The following is a 21,775-nucleotide window of genomic DNA, read 5'->3' as shown; positions in this document are numbered from 1 at the left end:
AAATTCATTGATAATATATACTTAATTTATTAATAGACATATTGTTGGGCCTGAGATCCAAAGCTGTACCAATTAAAACAAACAAACCAAATGATACAAATATAATGCTAAAAAATAAAATATTATTTAAATATATTAATATTAAAAAATACAATACATACATAATTATTTTGTGATATAGCTTTGCATTATTACTGTTATGTTGGGTACAACCATTTATTATCAAATTGTATTGATTTTTATAATTAAAATATGAATCTTTTAAAATTAAAAAATTAATTATTTAATTATTTAATATGACTAATTTAATTAAGTAAACTGATTCATACATTTATAAAATATATTTTTCAGATCATTAACACTACATACTGATGGCACACATACTCCCACATAATATACATGATTAGGGTTTAGTTGTCTATTATTAGTGTAATAATTGCCAACAATTACTGGCGCCGGTATATGTATTGTACAGTATTGGCCAACAAACATATTTTCAGGCACTTGTATATCGACACACTGTTGGTAATCACCATTAAATTGTTTGCGTCCACTAAATATATCGGTGCTTATTGTGGCCGACGAGTCTATTACTATAAACAAAAAAGACATTATTTTTTATATAATAATAATAATAATATGAAAAGTAATTAAGAAAAAAAATATAATATTAAACTTTTCAATTTCCAAATTTCATTAGTATTATTATTAAATAATAAATTTAATGCTATTTTACATTCACTACTAATTTCTGTGTTATTATACTGTGATATTATATTTGTTAAAATTGATTTATTATTAATTAAATTATAACCATTACTGCAAGTTATACATGCAATTAATAGTAATAATAAAGTTTTCATAATAAATAATCTAATAAAAAGTAAAATAACTTAATTTAATTAAAGTGAATTGTAATTTATAAATTATAGTTATATAAAATGTAATAATCAGAAAAACTTTTTAATAATATTAATTATTTAAAAATATTTTTATTGTATTTGTTTTATTTATTTTTTAAAAATGCTATTTTTTCCTTATAATCTATTTATTTATTTTATCCAGGATATTACATGTTGCAATAAACAATATTTAAATTTTATAAATAATAATTTAGTAATAATAATTTTAATTTATTATTTAATAATAAGTAATTTATTTTTTTATTAGCTTAAAAGTTATATAATAAAATAAAATCTTTTTTAAATTATTATAATAAAGGTAATTTCAATAAACAGATTTTGATATTTATTGATAAAACCTAAACTTTGTATTACATAAGTATTTTTATGATACTTTATATTCACTAAAATTTATCATTTTTTTGACATTTAAGTAAACAACTAATTTTGACATTTCAAATAAGAAAGTGTTATTCATTATATCTAAACATTAAATAACAGATAATCATAATTATGTCAAACAATTTGATTTCCAAATATTTGTTTGATAATTATAATAGACTTTGACATTAAATCAAACACATTATTAATTAATTGATTTTATATCTAATAACAACTTATTGTTTGATCTAAAAACTATTATTTATTTATATTATTATTATTATTGTTGTCAATGGTATAATTTTTTTTAAAAGTTCAATTGCTTTGATAATTGAACAATTAGTAATTTTTTGATATTAGTAATTGTATATAAATAATAAAATAAATAATTTATATAAATACTGTATTATATATTTATTTATCAGAAAACATATAAATAATGGTGACTTTAATGAAAAATTTATGTTTGTGTCTAATATTAGGCGTATTAATCGGTACATACTGTGCGACCAGTGCCAGTGCCACCAATAAAACAGTGCAACGATACACACCTGACTGGAAATCATTGGACAGTAGACCATTGCCGGTCTGGTACGATGACGTCAAGATAGGTATATTCCTTCACTGGGGTGTCTTCTCTGTGCCATCGTTTGGCACCGAATGGTTCTGGTATGTAGTGGACAGTTCACTAGTTTAAGTTATAACTAATAATAATTGATTTGTAAATTATTGTGTGGATGTTTAGGCAGCGATGGAAAGAGGTTAAAAAGAAAGAATTTGTTGACTTTATGGCCAGAAACTACAGACCCGACTGGACGTACGCCGACTTTGCCTCACAATTCACGGCCGAGTTTTACGATCCGAAACATTGGGCCGAAGTTTTCAAGTATTGAATATAGTATTTGTATTTTTATTGATGTAAATACTTATTATTTGAGTTATTTTTTTTATAGAGCATCGGGTGCTAAGTATGTGGTGCTAACCACCAAACATCATGAAGGCTACACTATGTGGCCGTCGAAAGTGTCGTTTAATTGGAATGCTATGGATGTCGGACCCAAACGGGATTTAGTCGGTATTTGAGTTTAGGATTTCGGTAATAATTTCCGGATAAATGAAATAATACTCATTTTGCAGGCGATTTGGCGACCGCTGTCCGCGACGCTGGACTTCACTTCGGTGTTTATCATTCACTGTTTGAATGGTTTAATCCGCTGTTTTTGGCCGATAAAGAAAATAATTATACGACAAACGTGTTTACAAAAGTATAATAATATGAGTATATTTTAAAATAATAGAAAAGTAATTAATATTATTTGATAGCATAAAGCCCGGCCTGAACTCGAAGAATTGGTTAACACATATAAACCAGATCTCATTTGGTCTGACGGTGACGCCGACGGTACGCCCGAGTACTGGGAGGCACAACAGTTCATAGCCTGGCTCTACAACGACAGCCCAGTTAAAGACAAGGTTGTTATCAATGATCGTTGGGGTATGTGTTGAGCTATTTGTGTTAATTACAAGATTATTACTTATATTTTGTTGTCTGTTAGGAACTGGAACTGCTGGAAAACATGGAGGGTTTTACAACAATGCCGATAGATTCAACCCAGGTGTTTTACAGAAACACAAATGGGAAAATGCTATGACTATTGATAAGAACTCGTGGGGTTACCGACGGAATGCCAAATATGAAGACTACTTATCCACTCATGAATTGTTAACAACTTTGGCCCAAACAATAAGGTTTTTTTTATTGTTGTTTAATAAATAAATATAGTATACATATAATGTATTAATCAATTTTATTTGTTTCTATGTTAGTTGTGGCGGTAACTTACTAGTAAATGTCGGTCCATCGCATGACGGTCTAATTAAGCCAATATTTGAGGAACGACTACGCGATTTAGGACACTGGCTGTCTATTAACGGAGAAGCTGTCTATAGTAGTAAACCGTGGACTCATCAAAACGATACAAAAACACCGGATGTTTGGTAAATATTTATAACATTTTAATTATTAAATATTTTATTTATAATTATTTTATGACAAAAGGTATACAATGCAAGAGAAAACTACTGTTTACTCGATTGTATTGAATTGGCCGAAGAATAATGAACTGGAATTGGGTTCAGTCGACCACAAGACCGTCGGATCAGTGGAACTGTTGGGCGAAAAGGGAAGCCTAACGTTTAAGGTCGGATCGGACGGACATACAGTCGTTACTTTTCCGCACATAACTCCCGATTCTCCTCTAAAATGGGCTTATGTTTTGAAATTTACATTAAAATAATATATTTAACAAAATATTTAGTCAATTTGAATATAATTGTATTTATTGAATAAAAACAATAAGTAAAAAATTTTTAGTAAAATGCAAATAATTTATTCATTATTAAAAAATATGATAACATTAAATGAAAATTAATTTTATTAACATATGAATAGTATCTTATATTTTAAGTTTATATATTAATACTGTAATTATATACAGTAATATTTTTTCTAAAAACTAATAGATGATTGAAATATAAATATATAAAATTTATTTATTAATGAAACATTTATTATAATTTGTTGTATTATTCTGCTGATTTTAAGACAATTGATTTATTATAAAATAAAATAAATAATTTTAAAAATTAATTTTAAAAAATCTTACCTATTTTATTGAAAGAGGTTGGAAAAAACCATATTTTTTCGATATATTTATAAGCATTTTTTAAATAAACTTTTTTTGTGATCATCATTAATATGATCTAATATAATCATATCATTTTCATTTTTTTAAAACAACTTACACACATAAAATTTTTTATTGTGTATGTGCCATTTATCCGACCAGGATAAATTATCCTGGTCCACTTTTTTTAAATTATGAAAATATGGCTTTTTTAGTTTTCATTTTTTAAAAAATTAAATAATATATTTTTTCATCTTATATATAATTTTTTAAATAATTTTTTATAAAGTAAAATACTAGAGAAAATGAGAGAGGGAAATAACCCAAATAATTTTTTTTGTTTAAATTTTGTGATATTTGTGATAAAATTTGTTTAAATTAAAAATTTATTTTAATTAATTTTTAAATTATTTTATAAAATTTAAGTTATTATATAAATATTTACAGTACAGAGATAGAGAGTAAGATAAAGTGAGAGATACAGAGAGAGAGAGATATACAGAGAGAGAGAGAGAGAGAGAGATATACAGAGAGAGAGAGAGAGAGAGAGAGAGAGTCTATCAGTACAGTACAAAAAAAGTATCATAAATTATCAACAATTAAAATATGTATTATATATTATATATGAATAATAATTTTAATTACACAAAAAAAATTAATTTGGGTTATTTCACTCTTTTTTCTCTAATAAAAAAGTTTTTTCGTATTTTACTTTATAAAAAATTATTTAAAAAATTATATATGATTATTTAATTTTATAAAAAATGAAAACTAACAAAGGAATATTTTAATAATTTAAAAAAGTGGACCGGGATAATTTATCGGATAAATGGCAGATACACCATAAAATTTTTTATGTGTGTAAGTTATGTTTTAAAAAAATGAAAATGATATGATTATATTAGATCATATTAATGATGATCACAAAAAAAGTTTATTTAAAAAATGCTTATAAATATATCGAAAAATATGGTTTTTAATATTTTTTTAATTCTGTAATAATTTACAAACACTTAAGATATTATTGTTTATAATTGAAGATATTATACTATAAATAATAATAGTTTTTTAAAAGTTAAAATAATTTTATTTAATATAAAAATTTAATATAATAATAAAATATATACAAAAATATGTACAATAAAACATAATTACATTATAGGCATATATGTAAACAAACAATTAGTATATAACGGTTATATCTGCTACAGTGACACCAATCGCACACACGTAAGAGATAGCTTGCGATGGTTCGGGAAACTGGTTTCCGAACCGCTTATAGTTTTTCCCGTTAAATATGTAGGCTTATAGATCAGGCGAGCGACCACTTGTAGATTAAGCGGTAAGGGTGTGACCTATACAGCGACCAGCTTTGGACCCGAGCGTAGAGAAGTATTGCGGCGGCTTAGCTATCATACACTACTGTTGCAATCACTATAATGACCCATAAACTAATTTCTACTATAATCACAAACACAATGTATAATGTAATACATAAACACTGCTTAATAATAATAATAATTATTATAAAGAGATTACATATAATGAAGTAATTGATTAAAACAATTAAAGATATTGGTCCGGCACTTCCGGATCAGTTAAGCTTAGGACAACTGTCCTATTCAAGCGATAATAAAGCTTACTTAAAACATGAGACAACTGTCCCATACAAGCGTTGCTGAGGCTCTGACACTAAACCATGTGTTTAGTCAGCCATTGTTATACTAGCGCATACTGTTGCGAACAGGTAGCTAAAGCTTTCCATTATAACGATTATACAAAATATATTGAAATATAATATAATAGCTTAAATTAATAGTAATAATATTTATAGGGGTAGAAATATAAACATTTCATTCTCCACTACTTCGATTCACACCCACGTGAATGCATATAATAAACAATATACAAATTTAAATAAAAAAAAATATGTTAGCTGAACGCTTGTCACTTCCCCACAACTTCGCTTATTAGTCCTCTAATTACATCCATAAGCGTTTGGGTTCACCATCCGGGTTGTGCTGTTATGTGGAAATTGTGTAGCTTTTCCATTGCGCGGTGTCTTCAGCTCCACTTGAAAACCTGCGCTGGATATGCGATCCGATTGTTGTATCCCTCTGTCAAACACTTGGCTTTTTGTCGACAATTTTTCATATAATTCTAGTGTTTGTCGAGCTGTCGGTCTATTAACTCTTCAACATTTAGCTGTGCTTTGTTTATCTGTCCTCTCAATAGCTTGAATGTCATTAACGACGATCCGGTATTTACATGTCTTGTCTTATAGCTTCTCAAATCTGTAATGTCTGTCAAATAATACTTCGCTAATGCGTCCAAAAACGATGTATTGTTTTCAATATTTTCAGACATTGTTCTTGTTTTAGCGCTTTATTGATTTCCCGACAAATCTTTTAAATCAAAATAATCTTAAAAGAATCTTTTTTAAATCTGTTAATTCGGCGCTCTCTTGCGTTGTCTTCACTTCTAATGTTTCGGCGTTTTCATTGATAGATTTTCCGTCATTGTTGTCTAATTCTTGAGATGGCTTTTCGACGGCTAAACCAATAAATTTGTTGTCGAAATAGTCATCGATTTGTTAAACATTGTCTTTGGATTTGTTTCTCCATTTTATGTATTTCGAAGATCTGACGGACGAATATGTCGACAATCATAAGATGATCAGCGAAGTATTCAAACTGGCTGTTTGTTATAAGTTTGGTCGATTGGAAAATTTTTTATCGAAAACATGATTACCAAAAAAAAGCAAATATTGTGATAAAATTATCAGAAAAGTTATATCAATTGGTAACCAAAAGTAGCGACAATTATATGGACGACAAAAAGGAAATGATTTAAAAGTTGAATATAAATATCACCAAAATTTTATTTTAAACAAATATATTTTCATTAACATTTGTTTTTATGTTTTAATCTAAACAGAAGTATTTTATTAATTGAAATGTCAATATAAAAATTGACATTTGATTTGATGAGATTTTTTCAATATATTAATAAACATATGTAATAATGATATATGGACAAAAATAGACAACATTTGTCATTTTAAAATTGTACATTAATATATTTATTTTAATAAATATGTAATATAAAAATAATTATATTTAACGAGAAAATTCGATAAATGTAATATATATGATGTATATATTATATATGTATATAAAGTTTTTATATGTGTATGTGTACTATATATATATATACATATGTATGTGTATAGATATGTATGAGTGTGTGAGAAATGACGAATGTTTGTGTTAGAGAGATTGAGAGAGTGAGAGAGATCGTGGCATATGTGTAATCATAATTAGTCATTAATATACAAATACTGGGAATATTTAGTCAGTCTTAGTTAATGTCAATCTCGGTATATTGGTTGGCCGCCAACTGGTTTAGAACTCGCGGTGCTGTCAGTAAGTGGACCACAAGTTGTCAGCCCAATTCTAATCATTTGTTTTAGTCGACTTTTCCAGGAACCGGTGATATTTATCTGTGAGTTAACCAAAAAGTGGTCAACTAAAGAATATTATTATTATTATCACTACAACACTAGTCATATTATATATAATTTTTATTTTTTATTGAAAACTCACAAAACTAGTAATAAACTGTATATATATATATTTGTGTGCAATACTAGTGCAAACTAGTCAACACATACCGGTTGCACAATACCGGTGCAAAGTTAAGGCTCAAATGAGCTCTTTTAAATAGTCAATCACATATTGGTGACCGATATGTGATGAAATTTAGCTGTATTGACCGAAGATTTAGGATTTGGTGAGAACTAGTCATGAGGAGCAATTGACATAATCCAATCATAGTTTAATTTAAAAATTTATATTGTTATGGTAACAAAACTATTTTATAGTCTAATGTTATAAATTCCACTAAAATATAATTTTAAATTTAGATCTCAACAATATATTTTTTCAAAATAAAAATTCACAAACTGACCCTTACATATTTATCACTATTATGAGCCAATGCGTGTCAAATGCTCTGCATCTATGGTGAGAACCATCTGATCTCACAAAATCCATTTTTAAACTTTTACTCCCTTTCCTCTCCTTCACTCATTTTATTGTTGTATATTTTATATTTGTATTACTTATATTTTGTTGTCTGTTAGGAACTGGAACTGCTGGAAAACATGGAGGGTTTTACAACAATGCCGATAGATTCAACCCAGGTGTTTTACAGAAACACAAATGGGAAAATGCTATGACTATTGATAAGAACTCGTGGGGTTACCGACGGAATGCCAAATATGAAGACTACTTATCCACTCATGAATTGTTAACAACTTTGGCCCAAACAATAAGGTTTTTTTTATTGTTGTTTAATAAATAAATATAGTATACATATAATGTATTAATCAATTTTATTTGTTTCTATGTTAGTTGTGGCGGTAACTTACTAGTAAATGTCGGTCCATCGCATGACGGTCTAATTAAGCCAATATTTGAGGAACGACTACGCGATTTAGGACACTGGCTGTCTATTAACGGAGAAGCTGTCTATAGTAGTAAACCGTGGACTCATCAAAACGATACAAAAACACCGGATGTTTGGTAAATATTTATAACATTTTAATTATTAAATATTTTATTTATAATTATTTTATGACAAAAGGTATACAATGCAAGAGAAAACTACTGTTTACTCGATTGTATTGAATTGGCCGAAGAATAATGAACTGGAATTGGGTTCAGTCGACCACAAGACCGTCGGATCAGTGGAACTGTTGGGCGAAAAGGGAAGCCTAACGTTTAAGGTCGGATCGGACGGACATACAGTCGTTACTTTTCCGCACATAACTCCCGATTCTCCTCTAAAATGGGCTTATGTTTTGAAATTTACATTAAAATAATATATTTAACAAAATATTTAGTCAATTTGAATATAATTGTATTTATTGAATAAAAACAATAAGTAAAAAATTTTTAGTAAAATGCAAATAATTTATTCATTATTAAAAAATATGATAACATTAAATGAAAATTAATTTTATTAACATATGAATAGTATCTTATATTTTAAGTTTATATATTAATACTGTAATTATATACAGTAATATTTTTTCTAAAAACTAATAGATGATTGAAATATAAATATATAAAATTTATTTATTAATGAAACATTTATTATAATTTGTTGTATTATTCTGCTGATTTTAAGACAATTGATTTATTATAAAATAAAATAAATAATTTTAAAAATTAATTTTAAAAAATCTTACCTATTTTATTGAAAGAGGTTGGAAAAAACCATATTTTTTCGATATATTTATAAGCATTTTTTAAATAAACTTTTTTTGTGATCATCATTAATATGATCTAATATAATCATATCATTTTCATTTTTTTAAAACAACTTACACACATAAAATTTTTTATTGTGTATGTGCCATTTATCCGACCAGGATAAATTATCCTGGTCCACTTTTTTTAAATTATGAAAATATGGCTTTTTTAGTTTTCATTTTTTAAAAAATTAAATAATATATTTTTTCATCTTATATATAATTTTTTAAATAATTTTTTATAAAGTAAAATACTAGAGAAAATGAGAGAGGGAAATAACCCAAATAATTTTTTTTGTTTAAATTTTGTGATATTTGTGATAAAATTTGTTTAAATTAAAAATTTATTTTAATTAATTTTTAAATTATTTTATAAAATTTAAGTTATTATATAAATATTTACAGTACAGAGATAGAGAGTAAGATAAAGTGAGAGATACAGAGAGAGAGAGATATACAGAGAGAGAGTCTATCAGTACAGTACAAAAAAAGTATCATAAATTATCAACAATTAAAATATGTATTATATATTATATATGAATAATAATTTTAATTACACAAAAAAAATTAATTTGGGTTATTTCACTCTTTTTTCTCTAATAAAAAAGTTTTTTCGTATTTTACTTTATAAAAAATTATTTAAAAAATTATATATGATTATTTAATTTTATAAAAAATGAAAACTAACAAAGGAATATTTTAATAATTTAAAAAAGTGGACCGGGATAATTTATCGGATAAATGGCAGATACACCATAAAATTTTTTATGTGTGTAAGTTATGTTTTAAAAAAATGAAAATGATATGATTATATTAGATCATATTAATGATGATCACAAAAAAAGTTTATTTAAAAAATGCTTATAAATATATCGAAAAATATGGTTTTTAATATTTTTTTAATTCTGTAATAATTTACAAACACTTAAGATATTATTGTTTATAATTGAAGATATTATACTATAAATAATAATAGTTTTTTAAAAGTTAAAATAATTTTATTTAATATAAAAATTTAATATAATAATAAAATATATACAAAAATATGTACAATAAAACATAATTACATTATAGGCATATATGTAAACAAACAATTAGTATATAACGGTTATATCTGCTACAGTGACACCAATCGCACACACGTAAGAGATAGCTTGCGATGGTTCGGGAAACTGGTTTCCGAACCGCTTATAGTTTTTCCCGTTAAATATGTAGGCTTATAGATCAGGCGAGCGACCACTTGTAGATTAAGCGGTAAGGGTGTGACCTATACAGCGACCAGCTTTGGACCCGAGCGTAGAGAAGTATTGCGGCGGCTTAGCTATCATACACTACTGTTGCAATCACTATAATGACCCATAAACTAATTTCTACTATAATCACAAACACAATGTATAATGTAATACATAAACACTGCTTAATAATAATAATAATTATTATAAAGAGATTACATATAATGAAGTAATTGATTAAAACAATTAAAGATATTGGTCCGGCACTTCCGGATCAGTTAAGCTTAGGACAACTGTCCTATTCAAGCGATAATAAAGCTTACTTAAAACATGAGACAACTGTCCCATACAAGCGTTGCTGAGGCTCTGACACTAAACCATGTGTTTAGTCAGCCATTGTTATACTAGCGCATACTGTTGCGAACAGGTAGCTAAAGCTTTCCATTATAACGATTATACAAAATATATTGAAATATAATATAATAGCTTAAATTAATAGTAATAATATTTATAGGGGTAGAAATATAAACATTTCATTCTCCACTACTTCGATTCACACCCACGTGAATGCATATAATAAACAATATACAAATTTAAATAAAAAAAAATATGTTAGCTGAACGCTTGTCACTTCCCCACAACTTCGCTTATTAGTCCTCTAATTACATCCATAAGCGTTTGGGTTCACCATCCGGGTTGTGCTGTTATGTGGAAATTGTGTAGCTTTTCCATTGCGCGGTGTCTTCAGCTCCACTTGAAAACCTGCGCTGGATATGCGATCCGATTGTTGTATCCCTCTGTCAAACACTTGGCTTTTTGTCGACAATTTTTCATATAATTCTAGTGTTTGTCGAGCTGTCGGTCTATTAACTCTTCAACATTTAGCTGTGCTTTGTTTATCTGTCCTCTCAATAGCTTGAATGTCATTAACGACGATCCGGTATTTACATGTCTTGTCTTATAGCTTCTCAAATCTGTAATGTCTGTCAAATAATACTTCGCTAATGCGTCCAAAAACGATGTATTGTTTTCAATATTTTCAGACATTGTTCTTGTTTTAGCGCTTTATTGATTTCCCGACAAATCTTTTAAATCAAAATAATCTTAAAAGAATCTTTTTTAAATCTGTTAATTCGGCGCTCTCTTGCGTTGTCTTCACTTCTAATGTTTCGGCGTTTTCATTGATAGATTTTCCGTCATTGTTGTCTAATTCTTGAGATGGCTTTTCGACGGCTAAACCAATAAATTTGTTGTCGAAATAGTCATCGATTTGTTAAACATTGTCTTTGGATTTGTTTCTCCATTTTATGTATTTCGAAGATCTGACGGACGAATATGTCGACAATCATAAGATGATCAGCGAAGTATTCAAACTGGCTGTTTGTTATAAGTTTGGTCGATTGGAAAATTTTTTATCGAAAACATGATTACCAAAAAAAAGCAAATATTGTGATAAAATTATCAGAAAAGTTATATCAATTGGTAACCAAAAGTAGCGACAATTATATGGACGACAAAAAGGAAATGATTTAAAAGTTGAATATAAATATCACCAAAATTTTATTTTAAACAAATATATTTTCATTAACATTTGTTTTTATGTTTTAATCTAAACAGAAGTATTTTATTAATTGAAATGTCAATATAAAAATTGACATTTGATTTGATGAGATTTTTTCAATATATTAATAAACATATGTAATAATGATATATGGACAAAAATAGACAACATTTGTCATTTTAAAATTGTACATTAATATATTTATTTTAATAAATATGTAATATAAAAATAATTATATTTAACGAGAAAATTCGATAAATGTAATATATATGATGTATATATTATATATGTATATAAAGTTTTTATATGTGTATGTGTACTATATATATATATACATATGTATGTGTATAGATATGTATGAGTGTGTGAGAAATGACGAATGTTTGTGTTAGAGAGATTGAGAGAGTGAGAGAGATCGTGGCATATGTGTAATCATAATTAGTCATTAATATACAAATACTGGGAATATTTAGTCAGTCTTAGTTAATGTCAATCTCGGTATATTGGTTGGCCGCCAACTGGTTTAGAACTCGCGGTGCTGTCAGTAAGTGGACCACAAGTTGTCAGCCCAATTCTAATCATTTGTTTTAGTCGACTTTTCCAGGAACCGGTGATATTTATCTGTGAGTTAACCAAAAAGTGGTCAACTAAAGAATATTATTATTATTATCACTACAACACTAGTCATATTATATATAATTTTTATTTTTTATTGAAAACTCACAAAACTAGTAATAAACTGTATATATATATATTTGTGTGCAATACTAGTGCAAACTAGTCAACACATACCGGTTGCACAATACCGGTGCAAAGTTAAGGCTCAAATGAGCTCTTTTAAATAGTCAATCACATATTGGTGACCGATATGTGATGAAATTTAGCTGTATTGACCGAAGATTTAGGATTTGGTGAGAACTAGTCATGAGGAGCAATTGACATAATCCAATCATAGTTTAATTTAAAAATTTATATTGTTATGGTAACAAAACTATTTTATAGTCTAATGTTATAAATTCCACTAAAATATAATTTTAAATTTAGATCTCAACAATATATTTTTTCAAAATAAAAATTCACAAACTGACCCTTACATATTTATCACTATTATGAGCCAATGCGTGTCAAATGCTCTGCATCTATGGTGAGAACCATCTGATCTCACAAAATCCATTTTTAAACTTTTACTCCCTTTCCTCTCCTTCACTCATTTTATTGTTGTATATTTTATATTTGTTAAATTTTATATATTTTATATTTTTTAGATTTTAGAAGTGTCTAGGATGGGTGCGAACAAAAAACTTCGAGTGATTACCATTGTGCATAGTGCCTCTCACACCATTAACTCGTTAACCTTTTGTTTAACGATTCTTCAGAAAATCAAATGTATCTTTTTCTATAATTAATTATGAGTATAGGTGCTTTTAACGTGATATTTTGTACTATTTAACTTTATGACTTTGCTCCCCATAACGTTGAAATATCTGTTTGTTAAATCTTTACGATTGAGTAACAAATAGATTATTTACTAATTGAAATTAATTTAGTAATAGCTATTTTTTGCCATTATCTTGAATAAAATAAGGTTTAATAATGATATAGATGCCCAAACAGAGACATAGCCAGGATGTGATATCTACTCGACGTAAGTTGACTCGGGTTTGCTATTATTTTTTAATTTCATTTTTTAGTTTGTTTATTAATAAACTCTACCAATAGAAAATGACTTGCGAGTCAAATCACCATCAGTGAACTTACGAGGATCTTTGAGTTGAGTATTTATGAACTGATCCATTACTATTATTTATATTTATTTGATTAGTAATTTTTCTAATGATTTATAATTAGTAATTAATGATTTATATTTTTTAAAATATTTTCTTCATTAATAAATATTTTAGGTTTTCCACGTTTTAAATTATTTACTGCTTTTTATCTTTTAATATACCACTTTTATGTGAAGCACTTTTATTAAATTCAATATTAAATTTAATATGTATATAAATTATTATATTTTTACAAATATTACTTGATTTAAATTCAAAATAACACTATAAAATCTTCTTTAATTTCATTATAATATTCTTTACTTTTATTTATATTTTGCATAACTCTAATTAATTTTATTAAACTTTTATTAAATTAACTAATTTTATTATAAATTTACACTAATAAATATCACATCACAAATTTTTCAAATTTATATCAATAATACAGTAGCCTCTTATATTTCTTGTTAAACATTATTTATCTGCTAAATATAAGCGCCAAATTAGAGGTCTATCTTAGTACTATACATTCGTTATTTTGTTATATAAACTTGTGAGCAAAGAAAATGATAAATTAAACTAAACTAAAGTTTGAATACATATAAAAATTTTATTTAAAATATTTTGTTTACTATTTATTACGTCTATTACATAGAGTGAAAAATTAGGTTTAAAATGATATATCACATCACATATTAAATGTAAACAAATAATTAATATTCACGTTTTTAAAAATGGTAAATCCGCAAAGCTCAGCAAATTATCCTCTGGCACTGGATAACACCATTAAAAATTCCAGAGAGATCATTAAAATGAACAAGTTACTTCAAGCAACAGTTTATAAGGTCAATAAAATCAAATCGGTAAAAGGAAGTGTCAGAACTCAACTCAAGTGAAGGAACACACAATTGGTCATAAATCACGACCTCTGGGGTTCCTCTTCTAGTGCTACCGAAGCAGCCCAGAGGTAGTCCTCCAGTGTCCAGATGGACTATTTCCCGGTCACTAAAGAGGTCTGGGATCTTTAAATGGCGCCTGAAATTGACGCCAAATCTTACGCAACACAAGGCTAATCTGGTTCAATGGTGTATGGTCGCATTTACCGATGAAAGCAGTTTTCAAGTTTACAAAAGAAAATTGAAAAGTTGGGGAAGAACTCGACCATCAAAACCACCCCAAAACATGGACCTTCTATTATGTTTTGCGAGGTATCAGCGCGATAGGTATGACCACATTGTCCGTTATAATAGGACATCTTAACGCTGAGGGATACCAAGATGTCATCCATGAGCATATGGAATTCATTTTGTCATTATATCCCTAAGATTTTGTCCTACAACAGGACAATGCCCATCCTCATACGGCCAGGAGCACCAAAGAGTGGCTAGAGAGCAACGGGTATGGCCAGCCAACTCACCCAACCTCAATCCCATAGAAAATCTATGGAAGTTGATGAAGGATGAGTTGGAAACTAGGACTGACCGATCCATTGATAACTGGAAGGCCATAATTCAAGATATTTTTGGATAATGAAATCCCTCAATATCTGGATTCCCTAATCGGAAGTATGCCGAATATCATTGAATCCTGTATTGCGGCCAATGGGGAAAAATAAATTATTAATTTCTTACCTTTTAAATTATTTATATTATATTTAATCATTATTTAACAATAAAATTATTTATTTTTAATTTTTTGATTATTTAATTTAAGATAATTTAATTATCATTTTCTATGCTCCCGAGTTTATATACCGTATATATATATATATAGGGTATTATAAAATAAATATAAATATTTTATATTAACAATACACATAAAAATTGTAAAATCAAATCAAATTAATTATATAACAATAGAAATTGTTTTAAAATATACTTTCTATATTTTTTAATATACAACACTGTATTTAATGCTTAAATTTTTTAATATGAATTAGTATTTTATGAAATAATTAACTGTCTATTAAAAATAAAATTGTAATTTAGATAAACAACACTTCAACTACAAAATGTTAGTTATTATTACAAAAATAATAAATAAAATTATGTCAAATATTTTGTTTTTCCAAAATTATTTTTTATTTGATAACTAAATTAGACTTTGACACTGAGCTAAACATTATTAATTAAATTGTTTTTTATTTCTAACTAACACTTATATTGTGAAAATTATTATTATTATTATTATTATTATTTATCGGTACAATTTTAAAAAGTTCAATTGCTATTGATTATTGAACAAATTATTTAGTGATATAGTTAGTGATAGTATGGGTTATATATAATAAAAAACAAGTAACTTATATTTTTATTTAACACAAATAATAATGATTACTTACATTAATAATTTATTTTTGTGTCTAATATTAGGCGCATTTGTCGGCACATACCGTCTGACCAGTGCCAGTGCCACCAATAAAACAGTGCAACGATACACACCTGACTGGAAATCGTTGGACAGTAGACCATTGCCGGTCTGGTACGATGACGTCAAGATAGGTATATTCCTTCACTGGGGTGTCTTCTCTGTGCCATCGTTTGGCACCGAATGGTTCTGGTATGTAGTGGACAGTCAACAATCTTATGTGTAATTATAATAATTTAAGGATAATTGATTTTTTTTTGTGTGTGGATGTTATAGGCATCGATGGCAAGCCGACAAAAAGAAAGATTTTGTTGACTTTATGGCCAGAAACTACAGACCCGACTGGACGTACGCCGACTTTGCCTCACAATTCACGGCCGAGTTTTACGATCCGAAACATTGGGCCGAAGTTTTCAAGTATTGAATATAGTATTTTTTTGTGTAAATACTTATTATTTGAATTATTTTTTAGAGCATCGGGTGCTAAGTATGTGGTGCTAACCACCAAACATCATGAAGGCTACACTATGTGGCCGTCGAAAGTGTCGTTTAATTGGAATGCTATGGATGTCGGACCCAAACGGGATTTAGTCGGTATTTGAGTTTAATATTTTGCTAATAATTTCCGGATAAATAAAAATAATCCTCACTTTGCAGGCGATTTGGCGACCGCTGTCCGCGACGCTGGACTTCACTTCGGTGTTTATCATTCACTGTATGAATGGTTTAATCCGCTATTTCTGGCCGATAAAGACAAAAATTTTACAACAAATTTATTTACTAAAGTATGACAAAGTTAATGCAAAAATATAATTATATATTTTTTGAATAAAAAAATCTAATTATATTATATAACAGCATAAGACCCGGCCTGAGCTCGAAGAGTTGGTCAACACATATAAACCAGACCTCATTTGGTCTGACGGTAGCGGTGGTGCACCGCATAAGTACTGGGAAGCAGAAGAGTTCATGGCCTGGCTTTATAACGACAGTCCTGTAAAAGATAAGGTTGTCATCAATGATAGATGGGGTAAGAAAACTATTTGTATTAAATACAAGATTATTAAAAATATTTTTTTTATATATATATATATATGTTATTATCTTATAATTAGGTGCTGGCACCGGTGGTAAACATGGTAGCTATTTCAACTATCACGATAGATATAACCCAGGTGTATTACAAAAACACAAATGGGAAAATGCTATGACTATTGATAAGCACTCGTGGGGTTACCGACGGAATGCCAAATCTGAAGACTATCTGTCCACTCATGAATTGTTAACAACTTTGGCCCAAACCATAAGGTTTTTGTTTTGTTTAAAAACTAATAACACAATTTGTTATATAATACTAATATTTAAAATTATTTAAAAATTGATGTTAGTTGTGGCGGTAATTTACTAGTAAATGTCGGTCCATCGCATGACGGTCTAATTAAACCAATATTTGAGGAACGACTACGCGATTTAGGACACTGGCTGTCTATTAACGGAGAAGCTGTCTATAGTAGTAAACCGTGGACTCATCAAAACGATACAAAAACACCAGATGTTTGGTACATATTTATAAAATTTTAATTATTAAATATTTTATTTATAATTATTTTATGACAAAAGGTATACAATGCAAGAGAAAACTACTGTTTACTCGATTGTATTGAATTGGCCGAAGAATAATGAACTGGAATTGGGTTCAGTCGACCACAAGACTGTTAAATCAGTTGATTTGTTGGGCGAAAAGGGAAACCTAACCTTTAAAACCGGATCCGGTGGACATACTGTCGTAACTTTTCCGCATATAAGTCCCGATTCGCCTGTAAAATGGGCTTTTGTATTAAAATTTACATTAAAATAAAATATTTTGAAAAAATTACTTAATTTTAATATAATTGAATCATTAAATAAAAACAATAACTAAAAAATTACTAAAACTAATAAAATTAATAATATTATTACTGATAGGATTATTATTTAGAAATCAGAAAATTATTTATTAATTATTAAAAATATGATAATGATACTGTATATGAAAATTAATTTTATTAACATATTATAATATCTTATATTTTAAATTAAATTATTTAGTTTTTTATTATATCACTTAAATTTTAAGTTTCTAAATTAATTTACAAGTAATTTAAATAAAATATTTAGCGGTTTATTTACCACAATTCTATTTTTAACATATAATATAAACAAATAATTATAATATTTATAATAGTATATTAAAAATGTTTTATTTATACAAAAACTAATTTATAAAATATCATTAAAAGATCAATAAAATTTATATAAAAAATAATATTTATAGTATCAAATGTTTTGTAATATAAAAAATTAGTATATGATAAACATTGTTATAAATGTTATTAAATTATAAATTTTAGTGTTAATAAGTTATATTAATTACAAATATATGTAATTTTATTTTATAGTTTGAAACTGTTTTTCTAATTAATAAATTTTTTAAAAAATGAAAGGTTTATCAATAATAATATGGTATTTCAATTGTTCTGGTAATTTATATCTTAATAGTAAAAATAATAGTAAAACTTTATTACATAATGTCATCAAATTAATCATAACATTAATATATATATCGTCTATAATATATGGATTGTATGAAGATTTAAAGTTTACAATTTCTTATACAAATGATTTTGGATTTGATTCATCAAAATCGCAATTAATAAATGTTTTGTGTTTAATATCAAACAATAGCTTATATATTCAAACATTTATTATTTGGTTATTTATTACATTGAATGGAAATAAAATATTAGATTTATTTGCTAATCATTCAATTGATTTTATAAACGATTGCACTGAACGTAAGGTTGCTATTATTGGATGTCTATTGACTGTAATTATGGCAATACTTCCTCAATTGGCAAACGTATCTCTAAACTGGATGTTATTTAAAATAGATAACGATTTAATTGCAATTATTGGTAGTATTGTTGTATTTTTATGCTTCAATACACAACTGATAATTATTTTACTTATTTTATACAAATGTTGGTTGATACAATATCAATTCAACTATATAATTAAAAATTATGATAAATATAATATAAAAGATATTTATGATTTTGTTATAAAAATTCAGATATTTGTAAAACAATTGGATTCAATTATATCTCCATATATTATGATAACACTTATACTTAATACTATACGGTGTGTATCGGCATTGTGTACACTGTTTACCGGTAATAAGCAAAGTCTAGCGTATAGTATACCTACTTTAATGGAAAGTTCAATATTAATATTTTATTTAATATTTACATGTAGTTTAATACCAAACATATTTATAAAATTATTATATAAACTAAATATTAATTTTAATAAAAATCAAAATAATTATCTAAATAATTGTCATAATAACACATTAATAGTTTTGCTAAACTCTATGAAACACGACATGTGTTTTACGTCATATAATTTGTTTCCCATAACAATGACTACATTTATATCATGTCTAGCATTGATTGTATCGTATTCTGTAATTATTATTCAAACAAATTTCTAATTAATTTAAATTTATTAAAAAAAATAATTATTGATTTTACTTTCATTAACTATGTTAATAAATTTTTGACATATAACTGGATTTTATTAATTTAATGATAATTCATTGCATTTGTCGAGTGATATATATATATATTCTAACAATCTTATGCACAAATCATACATTAAGATTATAACAAATCATTAATTAGTAAACAATATAAATTAATGTGAGTCTATTGATAGCATATTTAGTTTAACAATACAATATAAACTATATTTATATATTTAATTATATTTACTGTACAATACATAATAACTCAAAATAAGTTAATCAATTACTGTCGGTTTTCAGTAGTTTAAGGATTAGTACTATTTTTTTGATGAGAGTTTTGAGTTTATAACTGATTTCATACTTATAAAACTCAATTATTGATTGTATTTACATATTATTTATAATATATTTTACGTTACATATAAAATATAATTATAATAAAAATATTTTATTTATTTGTTTATTATAAATCAATAAAAATAAAATGTATAATAAATAAATATTGTAAAAATGTTTAAATGCAAAATAAGTTATTAAATTGATAAAATGTAAATATTATTTGTTAAATATTGATTGACAAATATATGAATATTGAATTTTGTAATATAATGTAAATCTGTTATTTTGTGTAACATTTATTTTAATTATATAAAATTGAATTTTAATTTAATTAATTATTTGTAATATTTGTTTTTATTAGTAATTTTATAAGTATTAGTAAATTATTGGTTAGTATGAAATATACAAATTAGATAAATTGATATAATTTGTATATTAAATTTGTATTTGATTTTAAACAAAATGAAAGGTTTAGATATTATATTAAATTACTGTATATATACTAATAGTATATATATTAATCGTCAGCATCGAAATAATAAAATTAATTTTAAGTACAAAATGATTAAATTGATTTTTATATTAATTTATATATTGGCATTTTTATATCAATTTTATCAAGATTTTAGTTTTACAATTTTCAATTCAAACAATTTTGGTTTTAATTCATCAAAATCACAAATAAATCATATATTATGTATGACTTCAAACTTTGGCTTTTATTTTCAAACATTTATTATTTGGATATTTATTACATTGAATGGTCAAAAAGTAATTGATTTATTTGACAATTATTCAAATGAATTGATAACCGATTGTATTGAACGAAAGATTGCAATTATCGGATGTCTATTGACAGCAATTGTGGCATTAATTCCTGAATTATTATATACATTACTCTATGTATTGCTATTAAAAGTAATCGACTTTTATGTATTAATTATTGGTTGGATTATAGTAATATTATTATATAATACTCAGTTAATATTTATTTTACTCATATTTTACAAATGCTGGTTAATACAATATCAATTTAATTATATAGTTAAAAATTATGATAAATATAGTATAAAAGATATATATAAATTTGTAATAAAAATTCAGATATTTGTTAAACAATTGGATTCAATTATATCTCCATATATTATGCTAACACTTATAATAAATAACATAAAATGTGTGTCGGGATTGTGTACATTGTTTACCGGTAATACAAAAAGTTTATCGTATAGTATCCCTTCCTTAATTGAAAGCTTAGTAATAATATATTATTTAATATTTACATGTAGTTTAATACCAAACAGTTTCATAAATTTATTACATAAGATAAACATTACTTTTATTAGTAATCAAAATAAATATTTAAATATTAATCAAAATAACAACACATTAATAGTTTTGCTAAACTCTATGAAACACGACATGTGTTTTACGGCATATAATATGTTTCCGATAACAATGACTACATTTATATCATGTCTATCATTGATAGTATCGTATTCTGTAATTATTATTCAAACTAATATCTAATTTATTTTTTGTTGAAAAATTAATTAATGTAATAATATTTATTAAAAAATAAGTTTATTAAAACAATTATTGTCATTATAAAAAATAAATATCTATTTTTTATATAATGATATTTTTTTTTA

At 26.0% G+C, this 21,775-nt stretch overlaps 3 protein-coding genes across 3 annotated transcripts; all 3 read left to right on the top strand.

The window, feature by feature from the left end:
- The first annotated feature begins 1,698 nt into the window (after positions 1–1,698).
- On the top strand, positions 1,699–3,600 carry LOC128962939 (alpha-L-fucosidase-like). Its single transcript, XM_054309369.1, has 8 exons — positions 1,699–1,952; positions 2,029–2,169; positions 2,237–2,358; positions 2,421–2,548; positions 2,607–2,778; positions 2,840–3,032; positions 3,111–3,281; positions 3,343–3,600. The coding sequence occupies exons 1-8, from the start codon at positions 1,723–1,725 to the stop codon at positions 3,578–3,580; spliced, it is 1,395 nt and encodes a 464-aa protein (XP_054165344.1). The 5' UTR covers positions 1,699–1,722; the 3' UTR covers positions 3,581–3,600.
- A 4,494-nt stretch (positions 3,601–8,094) lies between these two features.
- LOC128962950 (alpha-L-fucosidase-like) lies at positions 8,095–8,875 on the top strand. The gene is made up of 3 exons (XM_054309387.1): positions 8,095–8,307; positions 8,386–8,556; positions 8,618–8,875. The coding sequence occupies exons 1-3, from the start codon at positions 8,207–8,209 to the stop codon at positions 8,853–8,855; spliced, it is 510 nt and encodes a 169-aa protein (XP_054165362.1). The 5' UTR covers positions 8,095–8,206; the 3' UTR covers positions 8,856–8,875.
- Positions 8,876–16,167: 7,292 nt separating this feature from the next.
- On the top strand, positions 16,168–18,053 carry LOC128962941 (alpha-L-fucosidase-like; the record flags this gene model as incomplete). The annotated part of the gene is made up of 8 exons (XM_054309371.1): positions 16,168–16,408; positions 16,493–16,633; positions 16,689–16,810; positions 16,874–17,001; positions 17,075–17,246; positions 17,332–17,524; positions 17,605–17,775; positions 17,837–18,053. Coding segments are annotated over exons 1-8 (1,374 nt in total), but the record flags the coding sequence as incomplete, so codon positions are not given.
- Between the last annotated feature and the right edge of the window lie 3,722 nt (positions 18,054–21,775).

Source organism: Oppia nitens, unplaced genomic scaffold (assembly GCF_028296485.1).
Source record: "Oppia nitens isolate AA-2021 unplaced genomic scaffold, nextdenovo-longstitch-racon4-pilon3 scaffold6_pilon_pilon_pilon, whole genome shotgun sequence".
Taxonomy (NCBI): Eukaryota; Metazoa; Arthropoda; class Arachnida; order Sarcoptiformes; family Oppiidae; genus Oppia; species Oppia nitens.
Note: the sequence above shows the minus strand (reverse complement) of the source record. Positions and strands in the feature narration are given on the sequence as shown.